Source organism: Sturnira hondurensis, unplaced genomic scaffold (genome assembly GCF_014824575.4).
Source record: "Sturnira hondurensis isolate 20B ecotype Veracruz unplaced genomic scaffold, ASM1482457v3 Scaffold0001872, whole genome shotgun sequence".
Classification (NCBI taxonomy): Eukaryota; Metazoa; Chordata; class Mammalia; order Chiroptera; family Phyllostomidae; genus Sturnira; species Sturnira hondurensis.
The window spans coordinates 40,104,748-40,119,148 of NW_028074503.1; the positions used below are offsets into that span (position 1 = coordinate 40,104,748).

Genomic DNA, 14,401 nt, shown 5'->3' on the forward strand with positions numbered 1-14,401 from the left:
ATACGGTTATGAGAGGGTCTGTCATGTGTCACTCGGGGAAGGTAGCCTGCAAAACACTGAGGAGAAGGGACGCGGTCCCAAGGGTCTAGCGGCCAGTTGTCCTGTGTTCTCGCTGAGCCCTGAGTGCCTTTGGCGAAGAGGTGACCTCTGGTCTCAACGAGGCCAGAGAGAGGTATCGCAGTTTTGTAAAAGCTGGAATTGAGCAAGTCTGGGTGTAGTTGTGGGGAGTAAAATCTCTGGGACCACGTGGGGGAAACCCTATAAGGGAAGCATTAATGTGCAGTTTCCACGGCCGCTTTTCCCCCTCCGTCCCATGGGAGGCACCGGCACCACCTCGTGGTGCTGGCTGAGCCGCTGCGCCTCTGGGTCTGGTTCCACGGCATGTGCGGTTGTCAGGAAGGAGGCCCCGCCCTGCGCCTGGCCCAGACCCTGGCCGCCTCTTCCAGCCACGGCCCGGAGCCTCTGGGCCTCCCGTGGCGAGTGGGACGTGGAGTCACTCCCAGCAGGTGGCGCTATCGTTACTGTGACTCACAGAAGGGTGACTCTCAGGCCAATTTATCGTCTTAATTTCTGATTACAAGCGGAACCACCTGGAGGAGTGCAGCGGCATTCCCCACATTTCCGTACAGCCCCGTGATTCTCTCCTGCTGGGGTCATACCTGGGACAAGTAGGCAGATACGGGACTGACTCAGTGCACACACCCCTTCCATGGGAAGTTTTCTCTTCTCTCACCAGGTTCCGGTGTTTGTCCTCGGGTGGGGTGTGCACTGCTGAGGACCAGGGCACGGGTTCTCCGGTCCTCGTGTCCCTAGTGTGCTTGTGTCAGTGTGCTGACTGCACTGGGCAGGTGCGGCCACTTTCACGGTGACCATGTGCACTGGGGCTCCCCGTTGGCTCCGCCCACTAGGGAGAGAAAGCAGGGTCTCTGGGGTGAATGCCAGGGCCTCGTGGCCTGGCCTGCGTCCTGCCTGTCCGTCTCTGGGAAGCATCAGCGTTGGTTTTGGGAGCAGTGGAGGGAAGCAAGGCCAGGGTGTTTCTGCTCCCAGGCTCCCCAGGGCGGCTCAGTCCACACTCGGGGGCCCTAGGTTTGCCTGCCTGGCTGTGACAACACCCTGCACGCAGCCAGCAGGTGCCCATCCGAGCGCTGGGCGTGTGGGGTCAGCACTGAGCCCAGAGTGGACACTCCTGGGTGGCTTCTGCCCCTGCTGGCTCCTGGGCGTGCCCTTCGCAGGGAAGAAAACAGAGACCCGAGGCCCCTGGGTGCTCTTCGCCTGGTCGGCCCTGGCGGTGGTGAGAACCAGCCGCCGCCCCTCTGTGTGCCGTGCCGCCCTCGGGGCAGTGCCCCCCGCGCCCTCCGCTGACGCCCGGCCCCTCCCCAGGTCAGAAGCTCTTCAGCTGCCACGTGTGCAGCAACGCCTTCTCCACCAAGGGCAGCCTCAAGGTCCACATGCGCCTGCACACAGGGGCCAAGCCCTTCAAGTGTCCGCACTGTGAGCTGCGCTTCCGCACGTCCGGCCGCAGGAAGACACACATGCAGGGCCACTACAGGCCCGACCCCAGGAGGGCCCGGAAGCCGGGGGCCCGCAGCGCGTCCGAGGGGCTGCCGCCTGCCGGGCTGCCGCCTGCCAGCCTGCCAAGCCCGGCCCCTGCTGACCCCAGCGTGCTGATCATGAACAGTTCGGTGCTGACCGGCCAGTTTGAGCCCAGCCTGTTGCAGCCCGGGCTGGTGAGCCAGGCTGTCCTCCCCGGCTCCGTGTCAGGTACGGCCTCGCAAGGGCCGGGTGTGTGGGTGGGGAAATGCGGCCCCCTTCCCGTGTCCGTGCCCCAGGTGGATCGCACCCTGACGAGACGCAGTGACCCGATGTTCAAAGTCTGGGCTCCTCCGTGCAGCCCCGGGAGCCCGTGGCTGTGGGGCTGTGGTGCCCGTGTGCGTCTCACAGGGTGGTGTTTGTTCGGAGATGGCCCAGTCAGGTGTATGCGTGCAAGGTGTAAACGTCGGTGTTCCTTAACCAGGCCGTGTTACTGCATGCACAGAACTTGTGTACATTGAAATCCCATGTAAAACTGAGCTGCTACTGCTCGGGAGCCTTTCCTGACGTCTGTTCACCCCCGATCCCCCTGGCAGCTGGCAGTGACTGGACAGTGTCCCTGACCGACGGGAGTCTGGCTGCCCTGGAGGGCATCCAGCTGCAGCTGGCAGCCAACGTGGTTGGGCCCAACGTGCAGATTTCTGGGATCGACGCCTCCGGCATCAACAACATCACACTGCAGGTGCAGCCCCTGCCGTGGCCCCTGCGTGCGCCTGGCGCTTGAGTGGCAGGTGGGCCGGGACTGCATCGTGCCCCTCTGCTGCTTTTCAGATCGACCCCAGCGTTCTGCAGCAGACCCTGCAGCACGCCAGCCTGCTCGCCCAACCGCTGGCGGGGGAGTCCGGCGTGGCCCCGCACGGCAGCTCCCTGCCGGCCACAGACAGCACGGGGGCGGCCAGCGTCGTCATCCAGCCCATCGCAGGCCTGTCCTTGCAGCCCACCGTGACCTCTGCCAGCCTAACCATCAGCCCGATGGCAGAGGACTCTGTGCTGACCACCAGCAGCGGTGGTAAGGGCCACTCGGGAGCTGGGGACAGCAGAGGGTCGGCTTCGAGCTCGGAGTCACGAGCTGAGTTTAGGGCATCGGGGTGTGTTTCTGCTCTCAATAGAGCTTACGAGTGAGGGACACTGCGTTCTCCCGTGGGCTTCCTGTCTCTCAGGGCTCTCTCACCTTCATAGATGAAGGCCTTGGAGGTGCCTGGTTCTCTTTCAAGGCTTTCTCTTTTCGAAATAAGTGCTACTAAAATATTTTTAATGTGAAAATGAGAACATTGTGTTTTAAGCTCAGCTTGCTTTGTTCTGTGTCAATGACCAGGGACTCAAGAACTCGCTCAAGTGATGTCGTCCCAGGGTCTGGTGTCCACTGCCAGCGGCCCCCATGAGATCACGTTGACCATCAACAACTCGAGCCTCAGCCAGGTCTTGGCCCAGGCCGCTGGGCCCACCGCGTCAGCCTCGGGGTCCCCGCAGGAGATCACCCTCACGATCTCTGGTCAGTCCCTTCCTGGGGCTTCTGTGTCCTTTTCCCGCAGTTGAAGGCCTACTTGTACTTGTTTCTGCATGGTCAGCCCTGCACAAGGCCTGTGCTCAGTGAGTGTGTAATTCAGGTGAGAGATTCAGGTGTAGTGAAAGTAACATTGCTGCTCAAATCTGAGAACAGAAGTTGGAATTGGTAGCTCCTTCCAGTTTGAGTCAGCGATTTTTCACACACACGTTTGCTCAGCAAGGAGCACAAAACCGTAGCTTCATTTCCTCCTTGTGCTCCATCGAACTGTAGGAACACAGTCCGTGTAAACTGTGTGTCGTGTGAGGTCGTAGAAAGCCCTCTCTCCCTAATTCCCCCGGATCCTGCCTGGATCGTGCACGAACACGCACTCTGCTCAGACCCTGAGATGTAAAGAACCAGGGGGCAGTCCCCTCTCAGTGGCGCAGGGCGGGCGGAATGGGCCGGAGGACCCTGTGTGTCCCCAAGCTTACACGAGCCGTGCCCGGCTGCATGGCTCGCTCTCAGGGTTCTCCCCCGGGTGTCCCCTGTCCCTCAGGTACTCTGGCCTGTCAGCGCCCTTAGCCACGCTCAGCTGCTCCCTCCCTCCGTGATGCTGTGCAGACTGATAGCCATTCGTGAGTCACCTGAGAAAGAAGGAACGCTGGGCGGGAACTGGGCCTGGTCCTCGCCTCCGTACCACCCCGTGCACACGTGGTGGGGGTCTCTGGCCTGAGGTTTCAGGCCCGTCATCTGTGAGAGGCCGTATGAGACAGGACCTGAGAGAGAGGAGCCCGAGACCGTGGGGGGCTGTGTATCTGTGTTGGCCCTCCTCGCGCCCTCAGCACGCAGCTCCTCGGCCTGCGTGTCTGCAGTCCCGAGGACGTTGGCCATTGGGCTGCAGCAGCTTGTTGTCTCTGGTGCTTTCTCTTATGCCTGACTTGACAGCAGAATTTTTTAAAGCAACTTGTCTGTGTCCACTGTTTCCAAAGCGCTCAGCTCAGCCTTCGCTGAAATGCCATCAGTTCTGCCCTTGCACTTGCCTGCTTCCACGCTCTTTGGCCACAGTGCCTGTTTGAGCACCTGAAAGGCTGCAGTGAGCACAGGATGTGGGCGGCACGTGTGGCTGGCGCCTGGGGGCCTTGGGGGCCTCGGGGGCCTCCCGACAGCCTCTGTGGCCTGAGCCCCTTGGCAGGACAGCCCCTGATCCGTCTGATCCATCTTGACAGACTTGGCTGCCCCTGGTGTTCCACTGCATTTGGAAACGTTTTCCATTCCGTTTAAGTTTCATTCAACAAAGCATGCAACTTACGTGCCGAAATGCTAGTTAAAGCAGGACATGTAAGGAGCAATTGAAAATTCAGTTTAAATGTGTGAACAAACACTTTCGCACGGGGAAATGGCCTTCAAGGCCTCTTCCTCGTTCTCTCCTGTAAACACGGTGTCGCACTTAGCGCCCTGCCTGGGAGTCAGGCACACGTGACCCCAGCGCTCACGGCACTGGTCTCCCTTTGTAAAGGTCAGGACCTCATCCAGCACAGCCCCGGCGGGGGCAGCGAGCTAAACGGGACCATCAGGCTGTCCGCGCCCGCCGTGGGGAGCCAGCCTGCAGGCGCCACCCTGACAATCAGCAACGACCAGCTCCTGGCCCAGACTGCGACGCTGACCTCTCCAGGTGCGCCACCGCCGCTTCGCGGGGGAGTGCTGGGCTCGAGGGCACGCAGCGTCGTGGCTCCAGTGAAGCGGGACCAGGCGCTGTGACGTGTCCTGGGGGACTGTGGCTCTAAAGACACGTGGGAACCAGCTGTAAGAGCGCACCTTCGCCTCGGTATTGAACCCTAACTTCCACGTTGAGAGCATTTAGCTTGAGTTGGGAAGTGCGGCATGTGGGTCTTCATACAGGTTCTTCCAAGCGGCGAAGGGCTCTGTGTCGAGCAGGTGTCTTCACTGCGCGCCTGGGAAAGCCCAGCTCTTCCTCCTCAGTCCCCTGTGCTTTCCAAGCACGTCGAGGACAGCAGGCTGGCACTGCCCTCCTCTGGAACCAAGAGTGCTGGGGCCACATCCTGCCAGCTCGGGCTGTGGCAGGGACGCCTGTGTCACTGAGCTCGTCCTGTCTGCATACTTCTTGTCGGCTTTCCCTGGAGCCAGATGAACATGCAGGCTTGTGGTCACGGGAGTGTCTCGTGCTGTGCAGCCACAGGGTGTGAGGCGTGAGCCCTGCCAGCCTTGTAGTCGCCCCTTGTGAACAGGCCCCCGAAGACCCCAAGCAGCTCTGCTGGGGGCACTTGGGTGGCCCGGGCCCGCCACCACCTCAGCGCTTTTGCTGGAATAGCCGTTCCCCTGGCTGTTCATGCCACATGATTCTTCTCATAGAGCCTTGTCCACCCGAGTGAGCTGTGCCTGCATGCGGGGGTGTGGGGAGAAGGGCGGGGAGCTGGCGCGGTGAGGACACGTGGCCAGCCGTGGTCCTGGGCTGGAGCGCTCGGGGTGCCCTCCCCACGGAGCCCACAGCTGCGCCATCCTGCCTGCCCAGAGGACAGGCTGGCGCGCCCAGGCAGGGCTCTGGAGCTTTGGGGCCGCTTCCCTGTGGAGCCCCCCCTACAGGCTGCACTGCTCGGGGAGGTGCCGGTGTGCTCGGTGCAGAGTGGGCCATGAGGGTGGGGCCTGCGGGGCCCCCGTCACAGGTGAGGGCCTGGGGTTCGGGGCCGGGGCCACCAGCGCCATTTAGAAACTGAAAAGCTGCCACAGAGCTGGGACCAGAGGCTCTGAGTGGCGTGACAGAAGCTCAGACAGCGTGAGTGTGGATGGTGGCAGGCTCGCTCTCACGACAGCCGTCCTGCCCCTCAGCAGCCTCGCAGTGACATGCCCCTCTGGCCTTTCTCCTAGAGCTCAGCGCTGCAGCCGGCGGCCTCCCCTGCACGGCCCCAGCGTCCCCGCCAGCCATCTCCACTCAGAACCTGGTCATGTCTTCGTCGGGAGTGGGGGGCGAGGCCAGCGTCACTCTGACCCTGGCTGACACGCAGGGCTTGCTCTCGGGAGGACTGGACACGGTCACACTCAACATCGCTTCTCAGGTGGGTGCTCGCCTGTCCCTTCCCGTGCAGTCGCGCGCCCTCGCACCGCACACTGGGGTCTGCAGCTGCACCAACTGCTCTTCCCAAAGTCCAACATCCGAGCGTTTCCTTCAAGGTCAGAGTGGTTTTATCTGACATAAAAAAAGGAACATGTGGAATGCAAAAAGGGGAAAACAAGAAAATTCAGGAAATACAGAAAAACATTTTTTTAAAAACCTGCCCAAGGGGACCGCAGTTAACACTTGGGTACATACGCCCTGCACTGTTTCCGGCTGTGGCCGCCGCACTGCACGTCTCCGAGAGGAGCCTGTGCAGACTTGGGCTGTGGGGACTGGCTGAAGGTCAGCCTCGTGGGCGGTCGCAGCGACGCCCGAGGTTTCAGTGCGTGCGCAGCCTTTGGTTTGGCAGGTGAGCTCATTGAGGGGCCCACGTGGCACCCTGAGGTCTCGGTGAGTGGTTAGTCACTCACGTTTCCAGGCGAGCCCTGGCAGGGAAGTGTCCCATCCACGCAGCGCGCCGAGTGAAGATGCCGACTGCCACGTGGTTAGCTGGAACGGCCTCAGCGAGCGGCAGCGCGTTCTCCGTGACGTCAGCAAGGGTTCCGGGCTGCTCTCCGTCCTCACTGCTTGTGGTGGTAAAGCCTCGGACGCAGCCAGAGTTGGGCAGGGCCCACGTGCCCGAGGGAGTGAGAGTCACTGTGACCTCCAGTGACTCTTGGGTCACACGTGTGGCAATGAAACAGTAAGGACACCAACCAGAGACCAGCACCCGTCACGCTTGCGGGCCAAGGCCACCACTTCTAGCTAACTGCTGAGTCGGGGCGCTTGCGTCAAGAATGCTTACTGTCAGCACCGAAGCACCAACACTGTGCAGCAAACTGTGTTGCACCAGGTTGTTTAAATCACACTTCCTGCTAAAGTCTTCATAGGCTCACAGGCAATTGTGAGAAGTCACGCAAAGCAGTTGGCTGCCCTCGGCCCAGTTCCCCAGTGCCGACAGCTTGTACAACCAGAGCACAGTGTCACCGGGCAGGGACACCCTCAGAGCCCAGGCTCTGGCCGCACCTGCCTGCAGAGACCTCGGCCCGCCTCCCTGCCAACGCTGTCTGTCCGATGCACCGTCTGAGCTGAGAAGAATCTCAAACAGCGTAGCTTTTGTTAGGAATACGTCACCCCTGAACTAATACGGGTTTTAAGGTGTGTCGGCATTTCTGGCCACCTGTTGTCTTTGCCTTTGATTACTGAAATAAGGAAATAGGAACCTACTAAATTCGATTGACCCATGTTTCGTAGCTGGGCACAGGCCAGCGGCAGACACATAACAGTGTGCAGGGGCCGCCCATCCCATTGCCCCCTGTGTGGGGACGGTGGCGTGAGGCCTTGTTGGCACGTTTCTGTCTGCCTCACGTCAGGACAAGACGGCGGGTCATGCGTGGGCACACCTGGAATACCATGGTCTCCCGAAAGGCGCGTGTGCGGGGCAGAGACCCCCCATCGGTCTCAGGGGCTCTGCTGGTCTGAGGGGTCCCTAGATTCCAGTCTGCCCCACTCCCAGTCCTGCGGCTGCCTCAGGGACAGCCTCTCCCACAGGGGTGGGCCAGACGCCTTTTGATGGGGGACGTTTCCTGGGAGCCCCTCCAGTCTCTTCTCCTCGGCTCTTATTTTCCCTGGGGGCACCCAGCTCGCTCAGGTCTCCTGGAGACACTTTCCCTGGGGCCCCGACCACGTGCCCCTTCTCTCCTTTTCCCTGGGTCTCGGGCAGCAGGAGGCGCCCCTGGGCCCTGAGGTAGGCCCCTGGGAGGTCTGCACCATGGAGCCGAGTTGCAGGTGTGTTTTCCAGCAGGCAGACTTCGCTGTGCACGTTTTTTAGCTTTATTGAGGTGTGATCTGTAGACCGTGGAGGCCACCTGCGTATTTAGCATGTGCAATTTAGGGATGGTTAGCAAGTTTGCAGCTCTGTGTGAGCGTCCCCGTGTCTGATTTTAGGACATTTTGTGACTTTGTGCCTCTGCAGTTCGAAGTCACTCCCATGTCCCCTGGGGCCCCGCCCAGCCCCAGCCTGTCTGCTCCGGCCTCTGGCAACCCCTGACCGACTTCCTGCCCGCATGGGTTTGCCTGTTCCGGGTAATTTCCGTTCCCAGGAGTCGTGCGCCCTCCGCTCATCCGCGGCTGTCCTCCTCTAGCGCTCACCGACGATGTCTCGTCGGGCAGCTCCCACGCTCTGTGTGTCCACCTCGTGGGCCCCTGTGAGCAGTGCTGCTGTGAGTCCGTGGGCACGGGTCTTCACTCACTGGGGGGACCCCTCGAGCAAAGTTGCTGATTCTGTGGCGGACTTCTGAGGGCCCACCCCCTCGCTGTCCAAAGTGACTGCTCCACAGCCCAGCTTCTGAACTGGCACCGGCTTTGTCACGTGACAGTGTCATAACTGGCGACCGTCCCGTTCGCAGGGCCAGCAGTTCCCAGCCTTGCTTGCCGACCCCTCGCTCTCAGGCCCCGGAGGAGCGGGCTCGCCGCAGGTCATCCTCGTGAGCCACACCTCCCAGCCAGCGTCTGCCGCCTGTGAGGAGATCTTCCAGGTACGGGGCACACTTTCACTCACAGCCAGTCGTGGTGGTTTTAAAAGCCTGGACTCTGGACGGATGGAGGTGGAGGGCCCGGGGCCTGCCCCATGGCTCGGGTGGTGCGGCCGGTCCTGGGAGGTGAAGGGCAGTGCGCTGCAGAGCGTCCGGGGCGCGCATGCTCCAGGCTGGTACCAGAGGGCGGTCCTCAAGACGTGCGCACCACGCAGTGAGACGCAGCCCCGTGGCACGTGGGTCTGCTTTTAACTTGATTATTGCCTTCTCACACCTGCCTCGCAGTCCCACCTCACGTGGCCCTTTGCCTGCATATAGTTCATTTTGTAGGTTGTCTCGAAACGCCTTTGCTCATACTGGCCGCAGTCCTCATACTTTTCACGCACACATACGTGCGTGTGTGACGTTTTGTCCTCTGACTCATCCTGCTTCTTAAAATGCGTGTGTCGGAGGTCGGCACGTTTGGAGAGTGTCGGCTCCGAGCACAGAAGAGCTGAACCTTCTGTCCCTGCAGCTGCCCGAGTCACCGGGCAGCCGGGAGCTCTGAGCGGCCGCAGCAGCAGGCAGGCTTCTCGGTGGTGAGGACTCCCCTGTGCGGGGACTGGCCGTGCCCCCCATCCCGGCACTTCTTGGTCCTGCCGAACTTCGGTGTGTGGAGTGGTTGTGTTGGTGCCGGGGTCCCCAAGACCACACGCACCTCAGTGATGGGTTCACAGGGCACAGGACTCACACACACGTGGTCCCTGCTCACCGCTCACCGCAGGTGCTGGGCTCAGAAGCAGCTGCCTCCTGCCAGCGAGGGGCGTGTGCCGGGGCAGCGTGCAGGCCCGGCGTCTGCAGGGCTGCTGCGTGCCGGGGCGGGGCGCTCATTCTCTCCGACGCCTTTGTGCTCAGAGCAGCCTGGAGGGTCGCTCACTGCAGTGGTTTTCACACTGTTTGCGACTCACCAGAAAGGCCTCTTCCTCCATGCCCTGACACACACACTTGACATGGTGTCACACGGTGACCCTGTGACATGCGACATGTCAGCCTGACATCTGCTCGCCCGATCCTCACCGTTTTTTCTTTCTGTTCCATTTTTGATGACAGCACGGATTTTATGGTGCCCTTTCAGTAAGTCGTCACATACAAATGTTTATCTGCACAATCAAACTCGTTTGTAAAACCTGAGCCAGAAAGCCTTCCTGTCTTACGTATTTGTTTTGGGCTGTTGACGCATCTCGTTAAAATGATTAGAAAGTCCGTTGAGGAGTATGGTCCAAGTTTTGGACAAAACCCTTTAACTAGAAGCCAGCGTGACGTGAGCTGTGGTTCGTTGAAAGGCCTCCAGCCAAAGCAGAGCATTTCTAGCAATGACTCTCGTGGGCGCTGAGGCTGAGCACAGCCCCAGCGGTCTCTGCTGGATCCCGGGTGTGCAGGGGCCTCTCTCTCGGCAGACCGTCCCCGACCCCAACAGGCAGGCACTGGGACCACTGTCTGCTGCCCAGAGGAGAGAACAGGCTGGAGGGGACGGGCGAGCAGCTGGACAGCCGTCCTCTAGTGACAGGTTCTGTCCTGCGAGCTGGCTCTGCCAGCGCCCCCAGGCGTCCCCGAGTGGCAGGCGCCACCCTGGCGTGATGGCGCCCAGACCCGCCGCATATGCCCGAGGACCTGCGCGCGCTGGGCCTGGTGCCTGCTCGCACCTGCGTGCTCGCTCGCACCTGCGTGCTGCCTCCGTGGGTTCGCCAGCGCACCTGCAGCGAAGGCCTGCATTCTGCGTCTCCCACCCGCCCCAGGTGACCGATGTCTCCGCCCACCTGGCCCTGCCCGAGAAGGAAGGCCGGCTGCACCCGTGCACGGAGTGTGGCCGCAGCTTCGCCTCGTCGGCCCTGCTGCTGCAGCACAGCAAGGACGCGCACGGCCGCGAGCGCATCCACGTGTGTCCTGCCTGCAGCAAGGCCTTCAAGCGGGCCACCCACCTCAAGGTAGGCGCTCCTGCCGGGGCTCCCGTGCGGCCGCGCCTTCGGAGACCGGTTGCTCCCTGGCTTTGAGGAAAGGTCCGGGGACGCCGGCGCATCCACGGGGCGGTCAGTCACAGGCGAGCCGATCGCATGTCCGCGTGTACACACGTGTCTGGTGCTAGAGGAGGACAGCCCGTGTGTGAGCTGCAGGGAGACAGGAAGTGCCCCAGTTGCTGGGGAGGCTGTGTCCCGCACACCCTCTGGGGGAATCGGGAGGCGCCTGACCGGCATCCACTGGGGAATCGGCACAGAGCAGGTGTGCGGTGGTTTGTGGCAACATTGGTTGTAGCCACAAATGTCTGGGTGTGGCCTGAGGGCCCCCAGGGGGCAGGAGCGGTGTGGCAGTGGGACGCGCCCGTGGTGGAGATGAGAATGGGGGTGAGCTCGGGGAGGGGCTTCCAGGCCACATCAGGGACCAGTCGGGGGAGCGTCACAGCTTCCTTGTGACAAGAGCATCGTCCTCCAGGAGCCAGCGGGCCAGCAGCGCCCACACCGCCCTGTGGGAGCCCTTGGTCAGGGAGCGCCATGTCTGCTCTGCAGACCAGCAGTTGGCCGGTTGGGAGCCGCAGCATGACATCCTGAGGAGGCCCGGGTCCCTCTGTGACACGGGTTCCTCTCGCAAAGGCTGGTTCTGCTCATCTGATGATGACTCGGGGCCCTGCCTGCCTGTCTCTGTGACGCGGGCCCGTCACGCAGCAGCTGTGGCTGCAGTGTTCACATCTCAAGGAATGTCGGTGCTCACGTTTTATGGCCATTTCGAGGAATATAAAGCACTTGCTTAAGGGCTTAAGGGGTCACGCTTTCCTAGCTGGCTGACAGAACGCAGAGATGGTAGCAGAGTTGTCGGTGGAGAGGGAGCCCTCTCAGGGAGGAGTGCAGCCGAACGGTTAGAGGCTTCTCAGGAGCCCCGAGGGGTACATGTTAAACACGTCCCGGCAGAAGTGAGGCCTGGTCGAGTGTGGTCGGCAGGGTGATAATGTGGTGTAACAGCTTCCCGTCCTACTTTGAACATTTCCCCTAAAATGTCGTGTGGTGTGCTTGAGTGGGATATTGTTATGTTCCGGAATCACGTGCTTATGAGTTTGTGACAAAAGGTTTTGTGATGAAATGGGTGTTATTTGTGCTAGGCTCTGTATATTGCTATACGTGAAGCATAACTTTTGTGTAAGTGGTGGTGGTACGTAACTTGAAAGACACACTCTGGCCTTTCAGCACCTGTAATTTACTTTCTCTTGCTGAAAAATTGGTGATGCATCGTATCAAAATAAGAATGTGCTTGGCACACACACATGCATACACACAGTGCCTGGCCTGTTTCAGGGGGCCCAGGGCCAGTTCCCGGGGCCAGAGCAGGGGCAGCTGGAGGGAAGGAATAAACAAGTTACAGGTGGGCTGCAGGGCGCAGCGCGTGGCAGGTCTGCCTGCATCCTCCCTGGCCCGGGGGCTGGACAGAGCAGGTCAGTGAACGAGGAGGAGGCGGGTCTCCCGTGCGGAGCTGCAGGTGGGTTGCCCAGGTGCTGCTGTCCCAGGCTGACCCCGCTCCTGGGGGTGGGAGGGGCTCGCAGACTCAGGCCCGTTCCCCTCCAGAGCCCAGGGTGGGGGTGGGTGAGCACAGACGGGCCCACATGGGTTCACCCAGGTGACCTGTCGGTGTCAGCAACTCGGCCCAGGTCGCTCTTTGACGTGATGTGACGGAGATGGGGCTTGGCCTCTCCAGGCCCACAGCCCTGGTCTCTTCTCGGGAGAAATGCCAGGCAGATCTCTGTGGAGGGTTGGCCTGCAGACGCCCCGCCAGCCCTGCTGAGCTCTGTCCAGGTCCTCGGCAGCAGGGGAGCCTGAGACGGGCCGGAGTGGAGTCCTGGTTTCCCCTGCAGGCCCCAGGCCCGGCCCCTCTGCGACCCGGGAGGCCCCCAGGAAGCCATCGGAGGGGCCCCTCGAGATCCCTGCCGCCGCCTGCCCCCCCAGTGCTTTTCCTTCCCACCAAGTCTGTGCAGCCCCCGCGGCCCTGGCTCCTCCTCACTCGGTGTCGCCCCTCGCAGGAGCACATGCAGACCCACCAGGCGGGCCCGTCCCTGAGCTCGCAGAAGCCCCGGGTGTTCCGATGCGACACCTGTGAGAAGGCCTTCGCCAAGCCCAGCCAGCTGGAGCGGCACAGCCGCATCCACACAGGTGAGCCGCTGCCGCGGGCCAGCCCCGGGGCTGACGTAGCCACGACGCAGTGGGACTCCTGTTCACTATGACACCGCGGTTCGTAGCCAGGGCAACGCAGTCCGTGTGCTCTTACCACTTCCTCACGGTGGCCGGTCCCACAGCTGCACCTTCCTGGCCTCACCCTGGTCCTCACACCTTCCCTGCTGGCTTTCCCGTCCATCCTGGCCCCTGGCCCCTCTGTCACTGCTCACGTGGAAACTCATCTGCTCAGCTGTCCTGGGGACCCCCACAGCCTGCTGTCCCCGCAGTCCACATCCCCTTGGAATGCGCTGGGCCGGGCTCCTTGCTCCTGGGCCTCCTGCGACCTGTCCACCTTCTCTCTCCGTGCCCAGCAGAAGCCACGCTGGGCCACTTCCCTGCAGTTGTCAGGGTCTGGGTCCGCCTGAAAGCAGTTAAACACCATTTGAACGCGCCAGACCTCCTTTCAGCAGGCGGTCTCTCGGTCTCACGTCCTGTGGGGCTTGGCTCCGGGGCTCCATGAGGTTAGAGGAACACTGAGGGGTCCCCACTCCTCTGCCTCTGGGCCCCTCAGGACGGCCACCAGCCTCCGGTTAGCTTGTCTTGTGTCACCACGGAGTGGCCATCGGGCCCTGGGGGCAGAAAGGACGTGGCGGTGACCCTTGGGAACCTGCGTGTGTCCGCCAGCCATTTCCCCAGCTCTGCTCGCCTCCTGCGGGGCCCCTCCCGGGTAGGCGGGCGGCCCCCCCCGTCCCCATGCTGACCGCCGGCCCCGCCTGCAGGGGAGCGGCCCTTCCACTGCACGCTGTGCGAGAAGGCCTTCAACCAGAAGAGCGCGCTGCAGGTGCACATGAAGAAGCACACGGGTGAGCGGCCCTACCGGTGCCCCTGCTGCGCCATGGGCTTCACCCAGAAGAGCAACATGAAGCTGCACGTGAAGCGGGCGCACAGCTACCCCGGTGAGGCCCCGCGCTCCCCGCCCCAAGGCCCTGTCCCCCGGTGGCCAGCGCACTGTCAGCGCTGTGTCCTGTCCACAGGGACAGCCTGCAGTGCGAGGCGCGTGCCAGCTGCAGGGAGGCCTGTGGGGGCCCGAGCGGCCACAGTGTGCCCGGTGCTCACTGAGCCAAGTCAGGCTGCCCTGCCCACAGGTGGGGCCCCTGTGTCCCTGTCGATGCGTCCACGTCGTGGGTGGGGCACTGCGCCCACGGCTGTCTCCCCCAGAAGCTGGGCACGCTCCGTGCCAGCGTGGGAGGGTGTGGCCGTGAGTGACGTGTGGCGGCCTGGGGGGTGACAGGCGCAGGTGTGTGCAGGTGACCAGAGGAAGAGGACCCCATGTCCTGAGGACGTGAGGGAGAGGAGACCCAGTGTGGTGGCTCCCACTGCCCTCCTGTCAGTAGGACAGGCTTGTCACTGCTGTGTCCCTGTCCACGGGTGCACGTGCATGTTCGAGTCAGATAGCCGTCGTCCCTGCCCCAGCCCCGCAGGCCGCCCCTCCGACGACCCTTGCAGTCAG

General features: G+C 62.2%; 1 protein-coding gene across 5 annotated transcripts in view; it reads left to right on the forward strand.

Moving 5' to 3' along the window:
* The window catches only part of ZNF236 (zinc finger protein 236), a 70,109-nt gene that overhangs the window by 51,646 nt on the left and 4,062 nt on the right, over positions 1-14,401 (forward strand). For all 5 annotated transcript variants that reach the window (XM_037035956.1, XM_037035970.1, XM_037035978.1 and 2 more), the window contains 10 exons: positions 1,381-1,761; positions 2,127-2,272; positions 2,362-2,599; positions 2,906-3,082; positions 4,593-4,748; positions 5,960-6,147; positions 8,594-8,722; positions 10,495-10,683; positions 12,759-12,888; positions 13,671-13,847. In XM_037035956.1, the coding sequence (XP_036891851.1) occupies positions 1,381-1,761; positions 2,127-2,272; positions 2,362-2,599; positions 2,906-3,082; positions 4,593-4,748; positions 5,960-6,147; positions 8,594-8,722; positions 10,495-10,683; positions 12,759-12,888; positions 13,671-13,847 (1,911 nt within the window). The remainder of the gene's footprint in view (positions 1-1,380; positions 1,762-2,126; positions 2,273-2,361; positions 2,600-2,905; positions 3,083-4,592; positions 4,749-5,959; positions 6,148-8,593; positions 8,723-10,494; positions 10,684-12,758; positions 12,889-13,670; positions 13,848-14,401) is intronic.